General features: G+C 27.2%; 2 protein-coding genes across 2 annotated transcripts; one reads left to right on the forward strand and one right to left on the reverse strand.

The window, feature by feature from the left end:
* Window positions 1-8084: 8084 nt before the first annotated feature.
* On the forward strand, window positions 8085-9789 carry LOC112687057 (flavin reductase (NADPH)). The gene is made up of 4 exons (XM_025559594.1): window positions 8085-8460; window positions 8528-8692; window positions 9228-9317; window positions 9374-9789. The coding sequence occupies exons 1-4, from the start codon at window positions 8388-8390 to the stop codon at window positions 9661-9663; spliced, it is 618 nt and encodes a 205-aa protein (XP_025415379.1). The 5' UTR covers window positions 8085-8387; the 3' UTR covers window positions 9664-9789.
* A 51-nt stretch (window positions 9790-9840) lies between these two features.
* On the reverse strand, window positions 9841-15795 carry LOC112686924 (signal recognition particle subunit SRP72). Its single transcript, XM_025559419.1, has 12 exons — window positions 15699-15795; window positions 15503-15617; window positions 15300-15437; window positions 14748-14865; window positions 14477-14673; window positions 13129-13399; window positions 12858-13067; window positions 11543-11704; window positions 11316-11474; window positions 10786-10931; window positions 10506-10712; window positions 9841-10009 (listed from the first exon to the last, which is right to left on the reverse strand). The coding sequence occupies exons 1-12, from the start codon at window positions 15793-15795 to the stop codon at window positions 9892-9894; spliced, it is 1938 nt and encodes a 645-aa protein (XP_025415204.1). The 3' UTR covers window positions 9841-9891.
* Window positions 15796-17941: the final 2146 nt, after the last annotated feature.

Below are 17941 nucleotides of genomic sequence, written 5' to 3' on the forward strand. Positions count from 1 at the left end.
TATTCTTACTGTGGTGAATGAAAGTTGACTGTATATCCTGGGTAAGTTAAATAAATATATTTTATTTATCAGTTTTAAAAATATAAAATCCTTTTAACTAACAAGTCCAAAGTTTAAAAATATAAAACAAGTGTACACATATAACATATTAATTTTAAATAAAAATTCCATCAATCATAATTAACAAACTAAAAACAACTATGTTATTACCATTTTAAATAAACTGTAATAGATAAGTATATAGTAGTTTTATATTATATATTTTAATTATTTTAACACATAGGTAACACAATTTTATTTTATACATTTTCACATTTATTCTTTCATATTGAAGCATAATTAATAAATACATTTTACTATTTTAGCAGTTTAGGTTAGATTATGAATATTATGAGTAATTGTAAATTTGTATAATATATATTTTAATTAAATTTTTACAGTCTTATTATATATAAGTATCTATATTGAATTTATATCTGAATAGGTATTCAATAAATTAGATATTTACGATGAAAATATGAAAACCCGCACACATCGATGCTGTAGAGATGTCTAGGTTCTCTAATAATGACTATATGTAAAAAAAAAAATAGTAATTTTTAAACCAAATTAAACAATATAAATGAGAACAACACTTTTCTAACTCAAAATTGTCATAAATTTTTCTTTTTTTAGAAAAATAATTTTGAATAGAAATAATCGGCAATAAGACAATATTTATGTTTTTTGAATTTTTTTCTTTTACATGACTTAACGTGTTTTTGCTAATGTATTTTATTTAGGCTTCCTCTACTTTTCTTATATATATCACAATAGAAGGGCATTAAAAAAATTCCATTATTTATTAATTTTCATAAATCGGTTGTTCAAGATTTTGCTTTTCTCTTTATGTTAAATTTTGTGTACATATAATTAGCAATTTTTAACAAAAAGTTCGTAAAATTAATTATTTTCAAATCCCCACAAAATGCACATTTAATTAAGTGTTTATAGACTTTTTGAGTAAATCTTAAAATTGATGATTAATACAAAACCGTGGCAAAACCGTATAAATGAAATAATATTTTTTGAAATTTGATAACACACATCAAATAATGATAAAAAAAAATGATGTTCAAAAAACATCTACTGCACTACTGTTGTTGTAGTCTATAATAATCCGTGGTGGTGATGCGGTTTTGTGTATGCCCTCGGAGATAATTTTTTTTCTAATCTACTGATATGTAAAATATAGAAAATATCGAGTTAAATAGGAATGATTTAAACCCATTTAACATTTATGCGTTATGAGGTTATGATCAACCTGCAGTTAACCATCTTTGATTTTGTTATCAAAATAATACTTTTTTAAATGTCGATCGTGTTCAGTTAAAAACATACAACGTTAATTATTAATATTTTTTTATTTTCTTATATAATTATAATTTGAATTATTTATTCTAAATTTCTAAGATATTATTGTTTTTGGTTTTTGAACAAAATTTCATAATTTCATTGAATACCTATCTATCTACGAATCATGTTGGTGGTATTTTATCACATAACAGAGGTAACCAATTTTTAAAGATTTATGCTCGACTTTCGAGTTTTTCTAGATTATCACGATCGATAAAATAATGGTTGTCACTGAGTCACTGAGTAAACATATATTTTATATACATGCATGCATAGGCGTAACTTAGAAATTTATTAGGGGGGGGGGGGCAAAAATATAATTAAATATCTAACAAAAAGGGTGTCCGAGGCTAAATGCCGCTTTACTACCAACATATTATTATATAAAATTATTCATTTTTTAACATTATGTTAGATAAGTGAAAATTTAAGATTTAAAAAAAAAAAAATTTATAGTAATAGCTATAATCAGCTGTTTTGTACTTATTTTAAAACAAGGTATGTTAAATACCAGAGGGGGCACTGCCCCTCCTAATTTTTTCTAAGAGGGAAATTTCCCCCTCTTGCCCTCCCAGTTTATATCTATGCATGCATGTTGCATGTTACACTTCCTTTATTTTTTTAATTTAAAATATTAATAAGTAATAATAATTACTTAACACGTATATTAGTATATTTTTTATCAATTTATACAAACTACCGTCATTTAAAGCGAAATATTCATTAGATTACGTATATAGATATTCACTCAACGTGTTTAATGTCGTTTTCATTGTTATTTATTAGTATTATTATTAATATGTATTGCTTTAATTAATTATTATTAATCTAATTTGTATATTCATGGATTAAATTTTTTTCTAAAAAAACGAAAAAAAAAGGAAAGAGAGTCACGATCGACTCGAACTCATGTCGCAATCAACTTGATATTTTATAACAGGGTTGGCAAACTCTGTTATATAAGACCTAAGAGGATAACCTCACCCCAACTCCAAATATCAAACTTCAATGCAACCAATTGAAAATATTTACCTTTACAATAAATATTTCAATAGCCAGTGCCGGTCTAATTTTAAAGATTACAAAGAAAAATTACGTGTTATTTTGAGATTATCTATAAATTCGCGATGGAATTCGATGTACGTTTATTGTTAAAAAATTGTTATGGCTTATATTGATCATTTTTATTCCACAACGGTAATTGATTTACTTCGGTCCTTAAACTGTTACAAAATGTATTATACAGTTAGGTAGAGGGTACCTGAATGGCTATATGTCATTTGTAAATGCGACAAAATGTGTACGTGCGCCAGTAGTTTTAGTATATAGTTTGATATTCGTTGTTACATACTTGTGCTCATTTTTACTTACAGACAAATTTGTGTAAATATTATGATTAGGATTTATATAAATATTTTACAACATTTATGAAAGTTTAATTCGTCACCTTTATACCGATACAAATACAAGTTGTTTGATAGAATTATTTACGTGCAATTAGTACCCACACGTTGTCATTAAGTCATAATAAACGTTTATTTGTTTTTATTGAAAAAAAAAAACAATTTTCGTCGTATGTTTTTACGAGTTTTTTTACACGGAAATATGTTGTCGTTTTGTTAGTGTTTGAATAAAAAATAAAATTATAGTGCTACGTCATGGCTTTTTATTATTTTCGGTAGTAACGATTTTGTTTAAAAACATTTTCTTATGTAATCAATGTAATTTTTAAAAGTAATGGGTTAATTCTTTATAATGAAATATAATGAAACTGTTGATAATTTTATAACATACACCAGTTGATTGAAAATTGAACATAAATCGTGACCAAAACGTACCACTATATCAAATTTCCTAAAAATTTCATGAGCAATCATTAAAAGGTTAAATCGTTAAAAAATGTTAACATTATGTTTTAAACATGATGTTCATAAGTTTTCATCAAATTAGTCTTACACTATTATTTTGCATATGAGATGAGTTTGTATTAAAAAACAGTAGTATATATGCAATATTCCTGTCATCATTTTATATTATTAGTATAATCGCTAAAATCAAAGATTAGATAAATTATATAACTGTATAATCTATGCTGAAATAGTATTTAAGCAGTTATACCATGTATTTTATAATATAATAAAGTATTTCTTGTATTGTATTTATAAAATTATATTTATTTTTTAATAATACTTTTAACTTTTTCGCTCCATAATATTCACAAAAATAATTTTTCTTATCCATTGCACACATGTGTGTAGCCGCTAAACAAGGTTATCTTGTTTAAAATTTTTAATAAAATATAATTATTCTAAAAATATCATAATACTATTTTGATTTATCACTTTTTTAGTGTTGTCAATTGTAATTTAACTATCATATTTTTCCAAATCAAGATTTTATTATTATTCATCATTTTAATATTTTTAATTTTATTGATGAAATATTAATTGTAATGCAAATTTAAAAATATTGTTAAATATTTATAATAATTTAATTGATATATTTATTGTTGTCATTATTTCATTATACTGATTTTATCTACATGTTAAATCGAATGTTTTTATTGTTTTTTATGTTTTCATCATTATGAGTGTCATTACTTTTATTATTATCACTACTGATATTTAGGATCTGTTTATTATCAATAATGGATTTCATCATGCATATTATTTATATTACATTTTGTTGATATAATTGTAACATCGTTGATTCATTTAAAGCAAAACGAATAAATAAATTAATTTTTACTGGTTTTGTTAATTATAAATAAAAGTGATAAAACAATTTCCATCGGCCAAAGAGTATCAATAATTTGGTTAAAATGACCCAATTGATAGTTAGGAGCCACTAAACGCAACTATTATTACAGCCAAGTACGTTAGTTTCACGTCATGACGATTTGTCTAAGGGTATCAATAACACATTAATTTACCACTGGTATGACGCGTATTTACAAATTGTTTCATAGGTTCCTGAACTATCCGAAGAAAAAAACTGTTTAAACCTGCCTTTTTTAGATAAATCCGAAGAAAAATACATTACTCAAAACCCAATAAGTATTAAAATAGTTATGGTTCTAGGATTCGAATTTCGTATGATTAATATGTATATAGAGTATTTACGAACAGGAGTTGTAGACAATTTAAATATTATATTTTGTAGCGATCAACTTCTAAACGTTTAATACGAGAATCTGCAAACCCGTCACCACATTGTGATTTGTGTAGACATCTAAAAGATATGATTATTTCTGTGATTCGGAGACACTAACACGAGTTTAATAATATTAACGAGAGCGCATAATGCATAACGTTACGATAGTTTAAATCACGGCATTGTTGAGATTTAATAAATATAATATTATAATAATATGTAATAAACAGGGCTCGAAACTTATTGCTAGGGACCGGATTTTTATGCAAATGTATATATGTATTGGAATAAGCTTTTTGAAATCTGATGAGCATTGTCCCCGATTTAGATCTTTCTTATTAAAATAAAACTAATTTTACTTTGCATATTTTGCATATTTCAACGTTTTTACCTATTAAATGCATATTCAATGCATATTTATAGTTTTATAATACATATTATTATTAATAGCACATATATTCGTTTTCGTCGTATTTTCACGATCACTACCACATAATATCGATAAAATTGCGACCGGTGTTTATTTCCAAAGATAAGATTACATACTCATATCATCCAATGCAATAAGGTAAAATATGAATTCAACTTTTGTTTTCACTTTTTATTAATGTGGTTATTTATACTTTATAGATTGAAGATAAAGAATGATCAATGGCGACAAAGACGACAAAATATTTTAAAATCTTTTTTATACTTTTTTTAATACCGTATTAATTGATGATTATTTTTGTATTTATAATACATTTCACATATTTGTACATAATTTTAAACAACATTTTAAGTGAATATTTAAGTACATATTTAAAAATAAATACATATTTTATAGCATATTATAGCATTTTTAGAAGCATATTTTGAGGATTTTTTTGTGCATATAAATCCGGTCCTTACTTATAGCACTTAAAATCATTAAAATAAGCACTTTAAAAAGCGTTTAAAAAAATCATTGCAAGTACTTAAATAAGCATTTAAAAAATTTCAAATTAAGCAAAAATATTTATTAAAAAAAAAAACCTATAAAATTCTAATTAAAAAAATCAAACAAAATAAAAATAAATCTTTATTTTCAAAACTAAGGATTTTATGGATTTTCTAAGGGATTTTTCTGAAAAATAAAATTTAAACTATTCTCTCTGTTCTTGATCATTCTGAAGTTTGACACTCAGTTCTATTTTCAGGGTTCGAATATCTTTGTTTACCCTACAACGATGCCTTAGACAGCGACGAACTATGTGGTAACGTAGATAAGAATTATTTTTAATTTTAATTCTATTAAAACAGCTTTGTAGGAGAAAACTATAAAAACATAAAAAAAAAAAACTGGTCAAATAAACAAAAATAATCAGAAAAACTGGAAATAAGCATTTTTTTTGAAAAATTTTTGAAAAAAGCAAAGAAAGGCACTTCCAAATTTTATAATTGTACGTGTTATAATTTGATATACACTTCTATGGCATTCTGCTATATTTTAAGTCAATCCATAAAAATAAGCAAATGCTTTAACTCCCGAGCCCTGGTAATCAAGATCAGGCACGCACTAATTGCACGGTTGGTCGGCGAAGATCTCACGAAACCTTACGTCACCGTGCAAATTAGCAACTCTATTAATTTTATTCGAGTATAATCATTATTCATTCAGGCATATTACGTTATGAATATATAACGACAAAATTGTCAACGCAAATAAATATTACGGAACTGAAAATCTAGGTCGTTCTTATTATTATTTCGGCCGTCTCCTAAACAACAATTCAACTTAATTTTTTATTCCCATCGTATGTTTGTAATGATACTGTTACAGAACATAATATCATAACGTATTCTAACATTTTAATAATTGAGTTGGGTCTTGTAACGTTTGAGAATTTAAATTGTCATGATAATTAGCACGACGTCAAGCCTTGTGTATAATAGAATTAATGTTTATAGAGTTATGTACACCGGAAAACGTGTTCAAAATGAATGTGACTCCTGTAAAACACGTTCAAATACATAATTCGAAAACGTATTAGTATTTTATTATATTTTAAGGGATATTGAATAGTATTCGAATTTTTAAATAATGCATTAAATTATAAAAAATATATTTTTTTATATTGTATTAAAAAATGAAATAAATACAAATTTTAACTAATTTAAAATTAATATTATGTTACCCATATTTAAGTATAAAATTTAAACATTAAACTATGTGACTGGGTTTTATTTGTAGACCTTAAATTGTTATAAATAAATCAGGCTTGAATCGAACGTTCGGTGTAGAAACCCGCATATTGGTCGACAAACGTCAGATTTAAAAAAAAGTTAAATGACCTTCCCTGTCGCCACCGTTTCCCTTTGCAGGATCTAAAAGGAACCCCTTCCCCGCATTACCAACATAAATTGACAAAATTACTCTAGTGTAATAAAATAGTAAACATAATATGGCAATCATGTATAAAATTTAATAATTAAAAATTCAAGGTCAGAACACTAGTTGAAGTATAGTTTTAAAATTAAAATTAAGTTTTTTTAAAGAGTATTTTATTTATACTGTCCAAGGAAAATTTTTATACAAAGTAAGTTATGGTAAATTTCATATCAATCAAAATATTAACTGGCTATTATAATTTGATACATTATATTTAGACATGTATATATTATATAAGACTGATTGTTTTGTATATGTATCCTAAATACACTGATAATGAATAATAGATGTATGATATTCACATTTTGTTTGTAAGAGAAATATTTATCTATAATATTTGAAATTACATATTAGGTAAAGCCGATGTAATAAAAAAATTAAGCACTGAATGAAGAGCTTTTAAGCATTAAACATATTATACAAATAAAGTTCCTTCTCCCCCCTCCTGCGTGCGCCACTGAACTGACCAGACATATTATTAGAGTAATCATATGACTGAAATACTAAATTATCCGTATCCAAACCATTTTTATTTAATACTTCAATAATCTGTTTAGATGTCCCTAAGCCAGTTTTGTCAACTCCTTCAGTTATTTCTAAAAGCCTTTCATTGTTTTCCCATTGCTATTCACATAACGTAAAAAAACTGACAAACGGTCTTTATGAGAATTGTCGTGGGTTGTATCAGTCATTACTGAAAATAAACTAGCTTCTTGGACTTCTTTTATAATAATTCTTCTTACTTCATTACTAGTATATAACTTCAATTTACGCTCGTAAGTAAATTGTTCCACATTTTTTACTTTGTTTAATTAATTATAACATTTCCTATTTTTGAAGCATTCCTATGTATTATAATTATTTTATTATTTAAATGATGGTGAATATAGTCCGGTTAGCATGAGAATATTATTATTATTATTTTTTTTTTTTGTAGTCAAAGTTTAAAAGAAACATCTATGCAATTTAGGTGGGTCTCGGTACACAATTTAGGAGGGGCCTCGTCGGAATTTGCCGATTAAACGACCTTTAAATCCGCCACTGGTCGTGAGTGAACGTTATTAACGTCGATGAGTTGTTTGGCGTGCGTAAAAACATTGTAAACGCAAAACTATTCGTGCCGTCGTGTCTTATATATTATTATTACTATTATTATTATCAACAGGCGACGTGCTGATAAGAGTCGAACGGTCGTTCGGTCGCGTCGTGTGCACACGGATGGCATTATATTAACAAATTATTCCCATCGACGGGCGGAACAGATTTAATAAATCTAACTCTTCCCCGTCCTTGCCGCGGTGGTGGTGGTGGTCACCGGTCTCCGTCGTCGTTTAGTAACTGTTGTACGTTGTTCGTCGGCGAACTGTCGCCGGTCGCGTTACGTTGCGGTTCCACGGTTGCTGGCGTTCTCAGACGAGCCACCGGTGCCATGAAGAAAATCGCGATATTCGGAGCCACCGGCATGACGGGCGTGTGCGCCGTCGAAGCCGCCTTGAAACAAGGTAATCGCGCATCAGTCCGGTTGGATCAGCCAGACGATGCTTTTTGATCAGCACGTTGTTTTCGCAGGTCTAGAAGTATCGGCTTTGGTCAGGGATCCCAGCCGTATGCCCGAGGAACTCCTCAAACAAGTGGAAGTGATCACGGGTGACGTGTTGGTCGAGGAGCATGTGGACAAGGCCGTCGCTGGTAGAGACGCCATTGTTGTAACTTTGGGAACAAGAAACGACCTCGGTATTACTTAAAAAATTAAAAAAAAACACTCATATTGGGCTAAAAATTGAAAGCACTAGCTATAAACAAGTTGAAAATGCTTTGGTTCACTGTTAAAAACGAATTCTAGAAATTTATTTTGATCGGACAACTCAACAATTTTAATTTGTTTTAAGAAAATTAAATGTTGTTCTATCAATTCGTTTTCCATTATTAAATTGTATGTGTAATTAGCGTGGTGCAAGTCAAGATACATAATTCAGTTAAAGATTGTTTCATTATAGGTTGATAGTGTATCAAGTGATTATTATTACCCAATGTAAAATGTATAAAGAAATCTAATGATTTTAAATGAAAATAATTTATCAGATTTAAGAAGTGTTGGGAATTTTTCTAAAACTAAAGACATGCGTGTTAACCTAATGATGTATAAGTTAGATGTTTGCTAAATTGTGTCCTATGAAGTTCTAGTTAATGAACCTGCAAAAGTATTATTGTTTAATATTTTATTTATACCTTGTATATAGTTAAATAATTTATGTAATTTTTCTTTCAGCGCCTACTACCATAATGTCTGATGGATTAAGAAATATTTTGTCAGCAATGAAAAAGAACAATGTGAAATGTATTTCTGTATGCTTATCTGGTAATTATTTGTACAACAACTTGTTGCAAATTAATTCTAATTGTTAAATATTTCAGCATTTTTGTTCTACGAGCCATCTAAAGTGCCACCAATGTTTCATGGCATTAACGATGATCATATGCGTATGTTACAACTATTAAAAGTATCTGAAGGCCTGGATTGGATTGCTGTTATGCCACCGCACATTGCAAGTACTCCGCTGGGCGAATATACCGTGAAAATTGGTTCATCAGCAGGACGTGCTATATCAAAACATGAATTGGGGAAATTTATGATTGATTGTTTGTCAAACCCTGAGTACTATAAACAAAGCTGTGGTTTAGCAACCGTTGTGCCTTCTCCATGAAGTATAAATTACAAAAAGAACAATGGTTGGAAAACACTAAATTTGGAATGGAATCTAAATCTTGACAATTTTTAATTTTACAAAATTTTGTATAAACTTGATAGGAAAATTTAATAATAAATGAATTGTTAAAGATAAATTTTAGTATCTATAGTATAATATATATATGTAATTGTTTTCTTATTCAGTATCAAAGAAAATTTATTTATTGATAATACACTATTGTATTTATTTTCCCTTCTTCTTCTTTTTGTATTGTCCCTTGCGATGTTGAAGCCTAGGTGCATTTTCAGAAGGTACTTGAGTGGTTTGTGGTTTTGGTTGAGCCGCAATATTTTTGATGTTACTAAAACAAATTAATTAAAAAGTATTAGATTACAAACATTTTTATCACAGAAATAACAGATACTATAACAAACATTTAATTAATAATTTTAAGACAATTATATCACATGCAATATAAACATTTATATTTCAATTATATTTAAATTACCATAAAAATGATATTGATTAAGTTCAATTATGTAATCACCATTATTGCTTGAAATTAAATATAATTTTATAATAATTACCATCACTTATTTAGCACTTTTATTATATTTAATTGATTTAATTAACAATAAAAAAATTGAGTTTTATTGATGTCAGTCATGGGAAGTTAATTATAAATAATCCTAAGTCGATAATTCATAGTCATTGGGACATAATTAGGGGTGAATTATTAAGCAAAAATTACTTATATTCGGAACAAAGTGCTCATAAGGTCGAGGAAAAATAAAGCTGTCATGTTATCAATGTCGAATTATGTATTGAATTATAAAAGTTAGATACTTAATACTTACAATTGCTCACTAGAAATATTACTGGCACCTTGTGTTCCTTTTCCAATTCCTGTTTCTTTATTTCTTCTGTCTTTTTTCTTACGGTATCCGGTTCGTTCATGTCTCGGTAACCAACGTTCAGGATTAGGAGGTACATCTAGGTTGACATTCTTAGGCAGTATAATCTTCCTTTTCTTCTTTTTCTTTTTCTCCACTTCAGCTTTTGAACTATATAATAAATTAATTATCATGAACTTTAAAACAAACACAACATTTTAGTAAGATAAATTTGTTTAAATACCCAGCAGCATCAGGTTTTAATGTGGATTTTTTAATAAGTTTAGATCCCATCATCCAGTTAGTGTTTTCAAGTAAATCTATGTCAGTATCCTGGAGGTCTAATGGCGGAAGTTGTTTGCTGTATTCTTGAGCTTTTTCTGGGTCAAACTAAAAACAAATAATAATAAAAATGATTTGTTGATAAAAAGAAAATAAAAGTAATACAATAATAAATTGAAAAAGGACAGTATCATTTTTTCTTTTAATTACAATTAATCATTTAAGTTAATATTAATAAAACAAATTAAACCTAAAAATAAATCAGAGATAAGTTAGTATTTGAATGTGAATTAACTATAAATTTTATATAGATGAATTCAATAATATTATAAAATAAAAAAATTTATATATATATATATATATATATATTACATTGAGTGAAAATTCTTATATATTAGTAAAAGTTAATGCTATATATGTCATAATTTCAAGAATTTTAATCGACTAAAATTAGTTTACAAATTTTTTTTGAAGTTAAAATATTTATCACACCTGTGTATAGGCAATTATAAGTTGAGCCAAAAACTTTTTATTCGTAGGATTTAGTTCAAGTAATCGTGATAAACGTTTAGCTGCTTCTTTAGGATCTTGTTCACGTAAATGTAATTTTGCCAATTGTTTTAATAAGATGGTTATTTTTGAATTGTCCACCTAAAAAGATAATAAGGGAATAATACCACATTGTAAAAATTTAATTGTCTATAAAAATGTAACTTTACCTCTTTTTGACTATACCAAGACAAAGTATCATTAAATAAGTCTGATGCTGCTTTAAAATTATTAATGTTTAAATACAACGTAACAAGCGTGCTTACAATTCCAAGCTTATATTTTAGTTCTCCAAGATTTTGCAGTAGAGTTATTGCTTCATTGGTATTGTTCTAAAAAAATAAATACATTTAAATAAAGTAAACTATTATCAATAACATATATTAGACTACTACTACTACTTTGTTATACCATATTTAATTTAGTATATGTATTAAAACGTTGAGCATCATATAACCGCTGGCCGCACAAGAATATGGTTATAGATTAAGAATTTTAAACCCTCGGCCGCTGTAATTTTTTATTTTTGTGAGACAATACGGTTGCATTTCTCTTATTCTTTTACATAGGAATAATGTTGTTGATGTTGTAGTAATGATCTTTAGAATTGTTATATTGCATATAACAGAAAACTACTCTTTAATATATTATTTACCTTTGTATATGGTTATATAACGATTGAAAGGCCTCATAATAATAATAATAAACAAAAGTACAGCCACCGGTAGATGCATGGTTGTCAGCGTGTTAATATAAACCACAGTAAGTTTATTTGTGTTTTGAATCAATGAATGAGTAAACAGTTATTTAAACAGTATTTAAATTTTCCTAATATTTATTTATTCCTTGTAGAGAAAATACTAATTAAATACATTTAGATGTGATTAAGTTGATTGAATGATTATTTATCAATACATTGATTAATTAAGTTATATTGAAAAATTAAATTATATTTTAAATATTTGAATACCGTGTAATTTAATATAATATATATAATAAGACATAACTGAAACAATTTATAATACATTTAATTAAGAATATAATGAATTTAAAAAATAATTATCGAGCATCTCAATGTCTCCATACAATAATTATGATTGGACATTGAAACAAATATTTTTGTTATTACTTATTAATAAAAATTATAGAATGTCAATTAATTTATAAAACAATATTCTGTAATGACAAATAAACTAATTTATTTATTGGAAACATGTATTCATAAATAATTTATAATGACATTCATTCGTCAAGGGTATTACCAAAAAAGTTTAAGTGGATTGATAATTTTATATTTTTTTTACATTAAATTATTTGGCTTATTTTTTGTTTATAATTAAATTAAATAAACTTTTATTAATTTTTATTTAAATATATGTCACCCCCAAATTATAGAATTATTGTAATTATATTAAAATAATTAAAATAAGATATGAAGCTGATAACTGTACACAATTCCTAAATATAGTAATTATTCAGTTTTACCTGCATCAACAATAATTTTACAGCCATTAAAGTACAATTAAGTTTAGCAGTTGGCCGTTTTTGTTCATATATAAATTTTTTTAACAAATCAATAGCTTCAGAATTTTTGTTGAGACGCCATAACATAACTGCTTTTATTAACACAATATCCTCAATCTGATCAGGGTATTTCTTTTCAATGTTGTCACACAATTGAGTGCATTGATCTAACTGAGAGAAATAATAAATTAATAAATATTGTTCAGAAATTTACTGATAATATTATTAATACTTGATTTGTCATTAATGCAAAGCGACAATGGTTCAGTGTAATCCTTTCTAATTGCCAGGTATTTAACTTCAGTGTCAATTCATCTGACAAAGTTGACTTGAGCTTCTTTTTGGAATCAAATACATTGTGTTCTTTATTTAATACAACTAAATTATTTGATGCAATAGCTAATGATCCTATGTCTTTTGGTTTATATTTTAATACTTCCGTGTATTCAGCTTGTGCTTCTTTATCGCGGCCTAACTTTTGTAAACAATAAGCACCTTGAACCCTAAAAAATAACAAAGTACACTATGTATAATTCTTATAAAAAAAAAAAACAATAATATAATGATTAAGATAGATTATAATTTGTATAGACTAAAAAATGTTGAATTTTTATTATTTCTGAGAACCATTACGAATAAAACTCAATGTTTTAAATGATATTATTAAAGTAAAATAAAAATTGAAATCAAGAACTGTTGAAAGTATAAACAAATTTGGGTAAATGCTAACTTGATTTCAAGAAATTCAATAAAAAAGAGTTATTGGAGAGAATAATTGCTTCATTTAATATAAATAGAGCCGTGCCGTTAAGATTTGGCGCCTAGGGTAAAATTAAAAATATTCATGCCCTATTTTATTTATCATTAATTGTAAATCATAATTTTATAAATTCTTGGCGTCCTTTTAAACCATGCGCCTGGGGCGTATGCCCTCTAGGTCCCCTCACGGCAAGGCTCCGGGTAGAAAATAACATTGTCAACAAATTAATTCAGTCCGGGCCGAGTGAAAATAATTATTATGAACGTTTGAGAAGTTTACTTACAAAATTAGATGTTTAAAGACAGTATTTTCCGATCATAGAGGGAAGGAGATTTCTCTTCTATAAAAAATTTGTCTAATTTATCTCTAAATAAATATAAAATATACTTTTCTTCTAACTGTTTATTATATTTTTAATTTTTATAATAAGTGATGTTTCAAAACAAAAGGAGATTATGATAAAATTTCAGAAATTACAAATCGCATTGTTGTTTTATAATAATCCATTAATTTCATTATTTATTTAAATTGATCTTTATTTCTAGTTTTCCTGATATTTGGAAAACCAGTTTTATGTATCAAGTAATATGCTAACAACAAATGTTACTAATATGAATAAAATGTAACAATTTACAAAACATAAACCAACCAAATGAAATATATAGAAAATAATTATTAAATTGAACCAATTGAAAATTATGTATTTTAATATAGTTTATAACTCTTGGTTAATGCAATTTAATTTGATGTTAGGAATATTATAATTGGATTTTTTTATTCAAAAACATACTCTTAAAATAATGTTTAAGAAAAAAATTACTTAATAGCAGTTAACTCTTCTTGAATTTCTTCTTCCGTAGCTTCTTCTTCTTCCAATGTATATCTACATAATTTAGCAGCCTGATCAAGTAAGTCTTTAGCTCTCTCAATTTCTCCTCTACTAATAATTACACATGCAACATTGTATATGAATTCATAGGTACTATCTTGTTTAACAGTTGGAATGTCATATTTATTCTAAAATGAAAAATTGTTTCTTCAATTATGAAAATATTATATTATTTTAAAGAACATCATGCAGAAAAACTTACATCTCCCAATTTAGAAAGTTGATAAATAACCGCAGTTAGATTTGTCACCCTTTCGTTTGTAAAACCATCTTTACTTTGTTTGATAATATCTCGATACATATCAAAACATTCATTATATCTAAAATAATAAAGCATAAATTAGTATACTACAATATTTATATAGAAAAATTTTTTTGTTTTATTTTTAGTTTTTGATTGAAATTTAAATAATTTTAATTTCAATTAAGGTTAGGATATCAAAGTGCAGAGAAATTTAGTCTAATGATATAAGTATCTTAAAATAATATATCATTATAATTAAAAAAATCTTGTTTTAGAAATAATAGTGACATAATGATAATAATTGGCTAAACATCAAATGTACTCAGAGTAATGAATATTTACCTAACTATACAGTTCAATGAAAAATATTAAGAAATTAGCAAAAAATAACTGTTAAAAGATAATAGGTAAATATCATAGAATATCATAGATTTCATATTAATAGTTAGTATACTGAAGTACTAAATTTATAAATAGAGCATCATTTTTATATTATCTAAACAATATTACTTTTCCAGTTTATAGAGGATTTGCGCTTTTAATTCCTTGAAATTGCTTGTAAGGTCAGTTTCTTCATTGATTAATTGTAAAGCTTCTTCAGAGCGGTTCAAACGGTATAAGCAATAAGCTTTTTCAAATGCAAATGACCTGTGTAATATGATGTAATGCATAAAAACAAAATGTAAAAACAATTAAAATATAAGAGTTCTTACTGGAATTTTTCATTTTTCAGTATAAAATTATAGGCATTCTCAATCTGATTCAAGTGAATCAAGCTGACGATTTTTGATTGAACCAGTGATAACTCTTCAGGAAACTGAGGTATGTCTGGAATATAGATTACAATCGTAAGAAAAAAAAAAAAAAACAAAAGGCAATGGAAAATTATTATATTTCATTAGTGCTTACGTTTCTCAACGAGTTTGATGATTCTTTTATATTCTTCAGCCGAAGCCAATTTTTCGATATCGGAAAATACTGAATTCAAAATAGTGGTTTTGGACATGATTGCTGCCAGCTGTATTCTGACTAATAACTATTTCAAATAAACATCAATAACAATTGACAGGACAACAATAGTTGGTCGAAAACGTTAATCCAAAACGTGATTTAATACGTAAAAATAATATGGGTAGGTAAGTGTGCGTAAGAGCGAAATGAAAGTTAAAAATAATAAAACATTATCAATGTTATCAATAAGTTTCTATTTTATACGTGTTATCATTTTTGATGACGTCTTATCACGTCATTGCATTGAGTACCATTACCGTGGTCTATAGCAGCCGAAATAAAACTTGGACCCTGCTTTTTTTTTAAATTAATATTTTCTTAGATATCCGTTAGTTACGGGCACGAAGATTTTATCTTATTTACATTTCGTTACTAAGTCCAAGGCGAACAGAACGTCGAAGAGAATTCGTGGTTAGGACAACATTTAACCCATGTAAATTTACCTAAGCTAACAGAGCAAATATATTTTACGTACAAATCGATTGAGAACTTTTACGAGACGTAATCGATAGACAATAATATTATCAACGTTTGGAGCAGCGTTCAAGTTACATGAAACGTGTTGGCTATGTAGGACGATTGATTAATGTGGATAAATATTAAATTTTAGTATTAAATGTCACGCCTGCCATCGTAAAAGAAATCTTCGGACAGCGTCCCTAGTGGGGAAACATTGGTTTAAATCGTACGACCCTAAATTCGATTCTCAGTAAAAGAGACGAAAATCGTCGTTGGATTTGTTTATTTTATTTTATATTTTTGGGGGGGGGGGAGTATATATTACTCGAACCTCTTACCCATTTTATTATAATGCGATCACAAATAGGTGCATATCCACTGTCATCTTGAATCGGATCGAATGCAAAGAACCGGCAACGTCAGCATTCGTGCAGTAATTTAAGGAGTCTTCGATTTTTAGTTTTAGAGATCTTATTAATTGGATGGAAAACGACGTCCGCAGTTAAATCGTTTTCATAGCAAAACGGATTAAGAAAAAAAAACACGCTGAAAATCGAATTCGCTAGTGACTATAACGCAAATTGCATGACGAGTGTTGTGCATAGTGGCATTGCAAAAGTTTATGTCCACGTCAAGGCGACAAATTGTGAAAAAGCACAAAACTTTACATCAAACTTATTTTTACGAGTTAAAACACCAGATTTGTTGAAGTTTTCTAACAGTACTAGCAAACTTTCTACCAGTGGCGGATTTAAGGGGGGCCCGAAGGGCCTTGGCCCCCCTCCATTTGCCTAAGTTAGGTTTGAAAAAGTTAGAATTTGAAAAAAATAAGTATTTTCTGCAGGTGTTCGGTAGGGATAAGGAAGTAAGATTAAGATAAGTTTATGAGTAAAATATTGAAATTACAAATTAAACTGTTTAACTCTATTTCATATTGTGATAACATAAAAAAAAGTATTATACAATCGATTATCGAGAAATTGTAGTAGCAAGGTTATTGATGTTTTAAAGTTGAACGGAACGTTACAAAACGTTCCATACTGTCATATTATTATTCTTATCCATTATATTACGAATAATATTCAAATTTCATATCAATCAACCATTTCGCATCTTCAAGAAGAATTTGGAAAAACCTCAGAAAAATTTCGGGGGTGTTACAACCTCCAAACCCCACCTCTATTTGCGCCACTGTCTTTAACAAATAAAAAAAATACGCATTTGAAATTATTGTCTATTTGTATGTAATTATTAATTATAAAAAAAATTTAAAATTTGCGTTCTTGACTATGGGCCACCCCCAAAATTAAATCCTGGATCCGCCACTGCTTTCTACTATGATTACGGGTTAAAAGTTTTGATCAGTAACGTTTCTAGAACTATTCCATCGGGAAGGGGGATATAAAAATACGAATACACAACAAACATTTATTATGTTTATATATAGATATAATTTATTGACATAGAGTAGTTGTTTTTTAATTTGTTTTTGTTTTTCTAACAAATTATAAAACCGATTCCATCGAGGAAAGAAAAAAGATATTGACTTCGAAATGAGTGACAGTTGTATACCAAATTTCTGAACATCAAATTAAAACACTATAAACCACAAATAAAATTTTTATTAAAATTTATCCTATTCATTGGGCAGTTTTTACTCATTGAAGAGTTGAAAAAGTTCT

Source organism: Sipha flava, unplaced genomic scaffold, assembly GCF_003268045.1.
Source record: "Sipha flava isolate LNK unplaced genomic scaffold, YSA_version1 32_pilon_pilon, whole genome shotgun sequence".
Taxonomy (NCBI): domain Eukaryota; kingdom Metazoa; phylum Arthropoda; class Insecta; order Hemiptera; family Aphididae; genus Sipha; species Sipha flava.

Coding starts and splice junctions, on each gene's coding strand:
- LOC112687057 (XM_025559594.1), top strand. CDS start 8,388: ATGAAGAAAATCGCGATATTCGGAGCCACCGGCATGACGGGCGTGTGC. Junction 8,461..8,527: donor CGAAGCCGCCTTGAAACAAG/GTAATCGCGCAT, acceptor TTGTTTTCGCAG/GTCTAGAAGTATCGGCTTTG. Junction 8,693..9,227: donor GGGAACAAGAAACGACCTCG/GTATTACTTAAA, acceptor TTTTTCTTTCAG/CGCCTACTACCATAATGTCT.
- LOC112686924 (XM_025559419.1), bottom strand. CDS start 15,795: ATGTCCAAAACCACTATTTTGAATTCAGTATTTTCCGATATCGAAAAA. Junction 15,438..15,502: donor CTGAAAAATGAAAAATTCCA/GTAAGAACTCTT, acceptor CATATTACACAG/GTCATTTGCATTTGAAAAAG. Junction 11,475..11,542: donor CTTGGTATAGTCAAAAAGAG/GTAAAGTTACAT, acceptor TTATCTTTTTAG/GTGGACAATTCAAAAATAAC.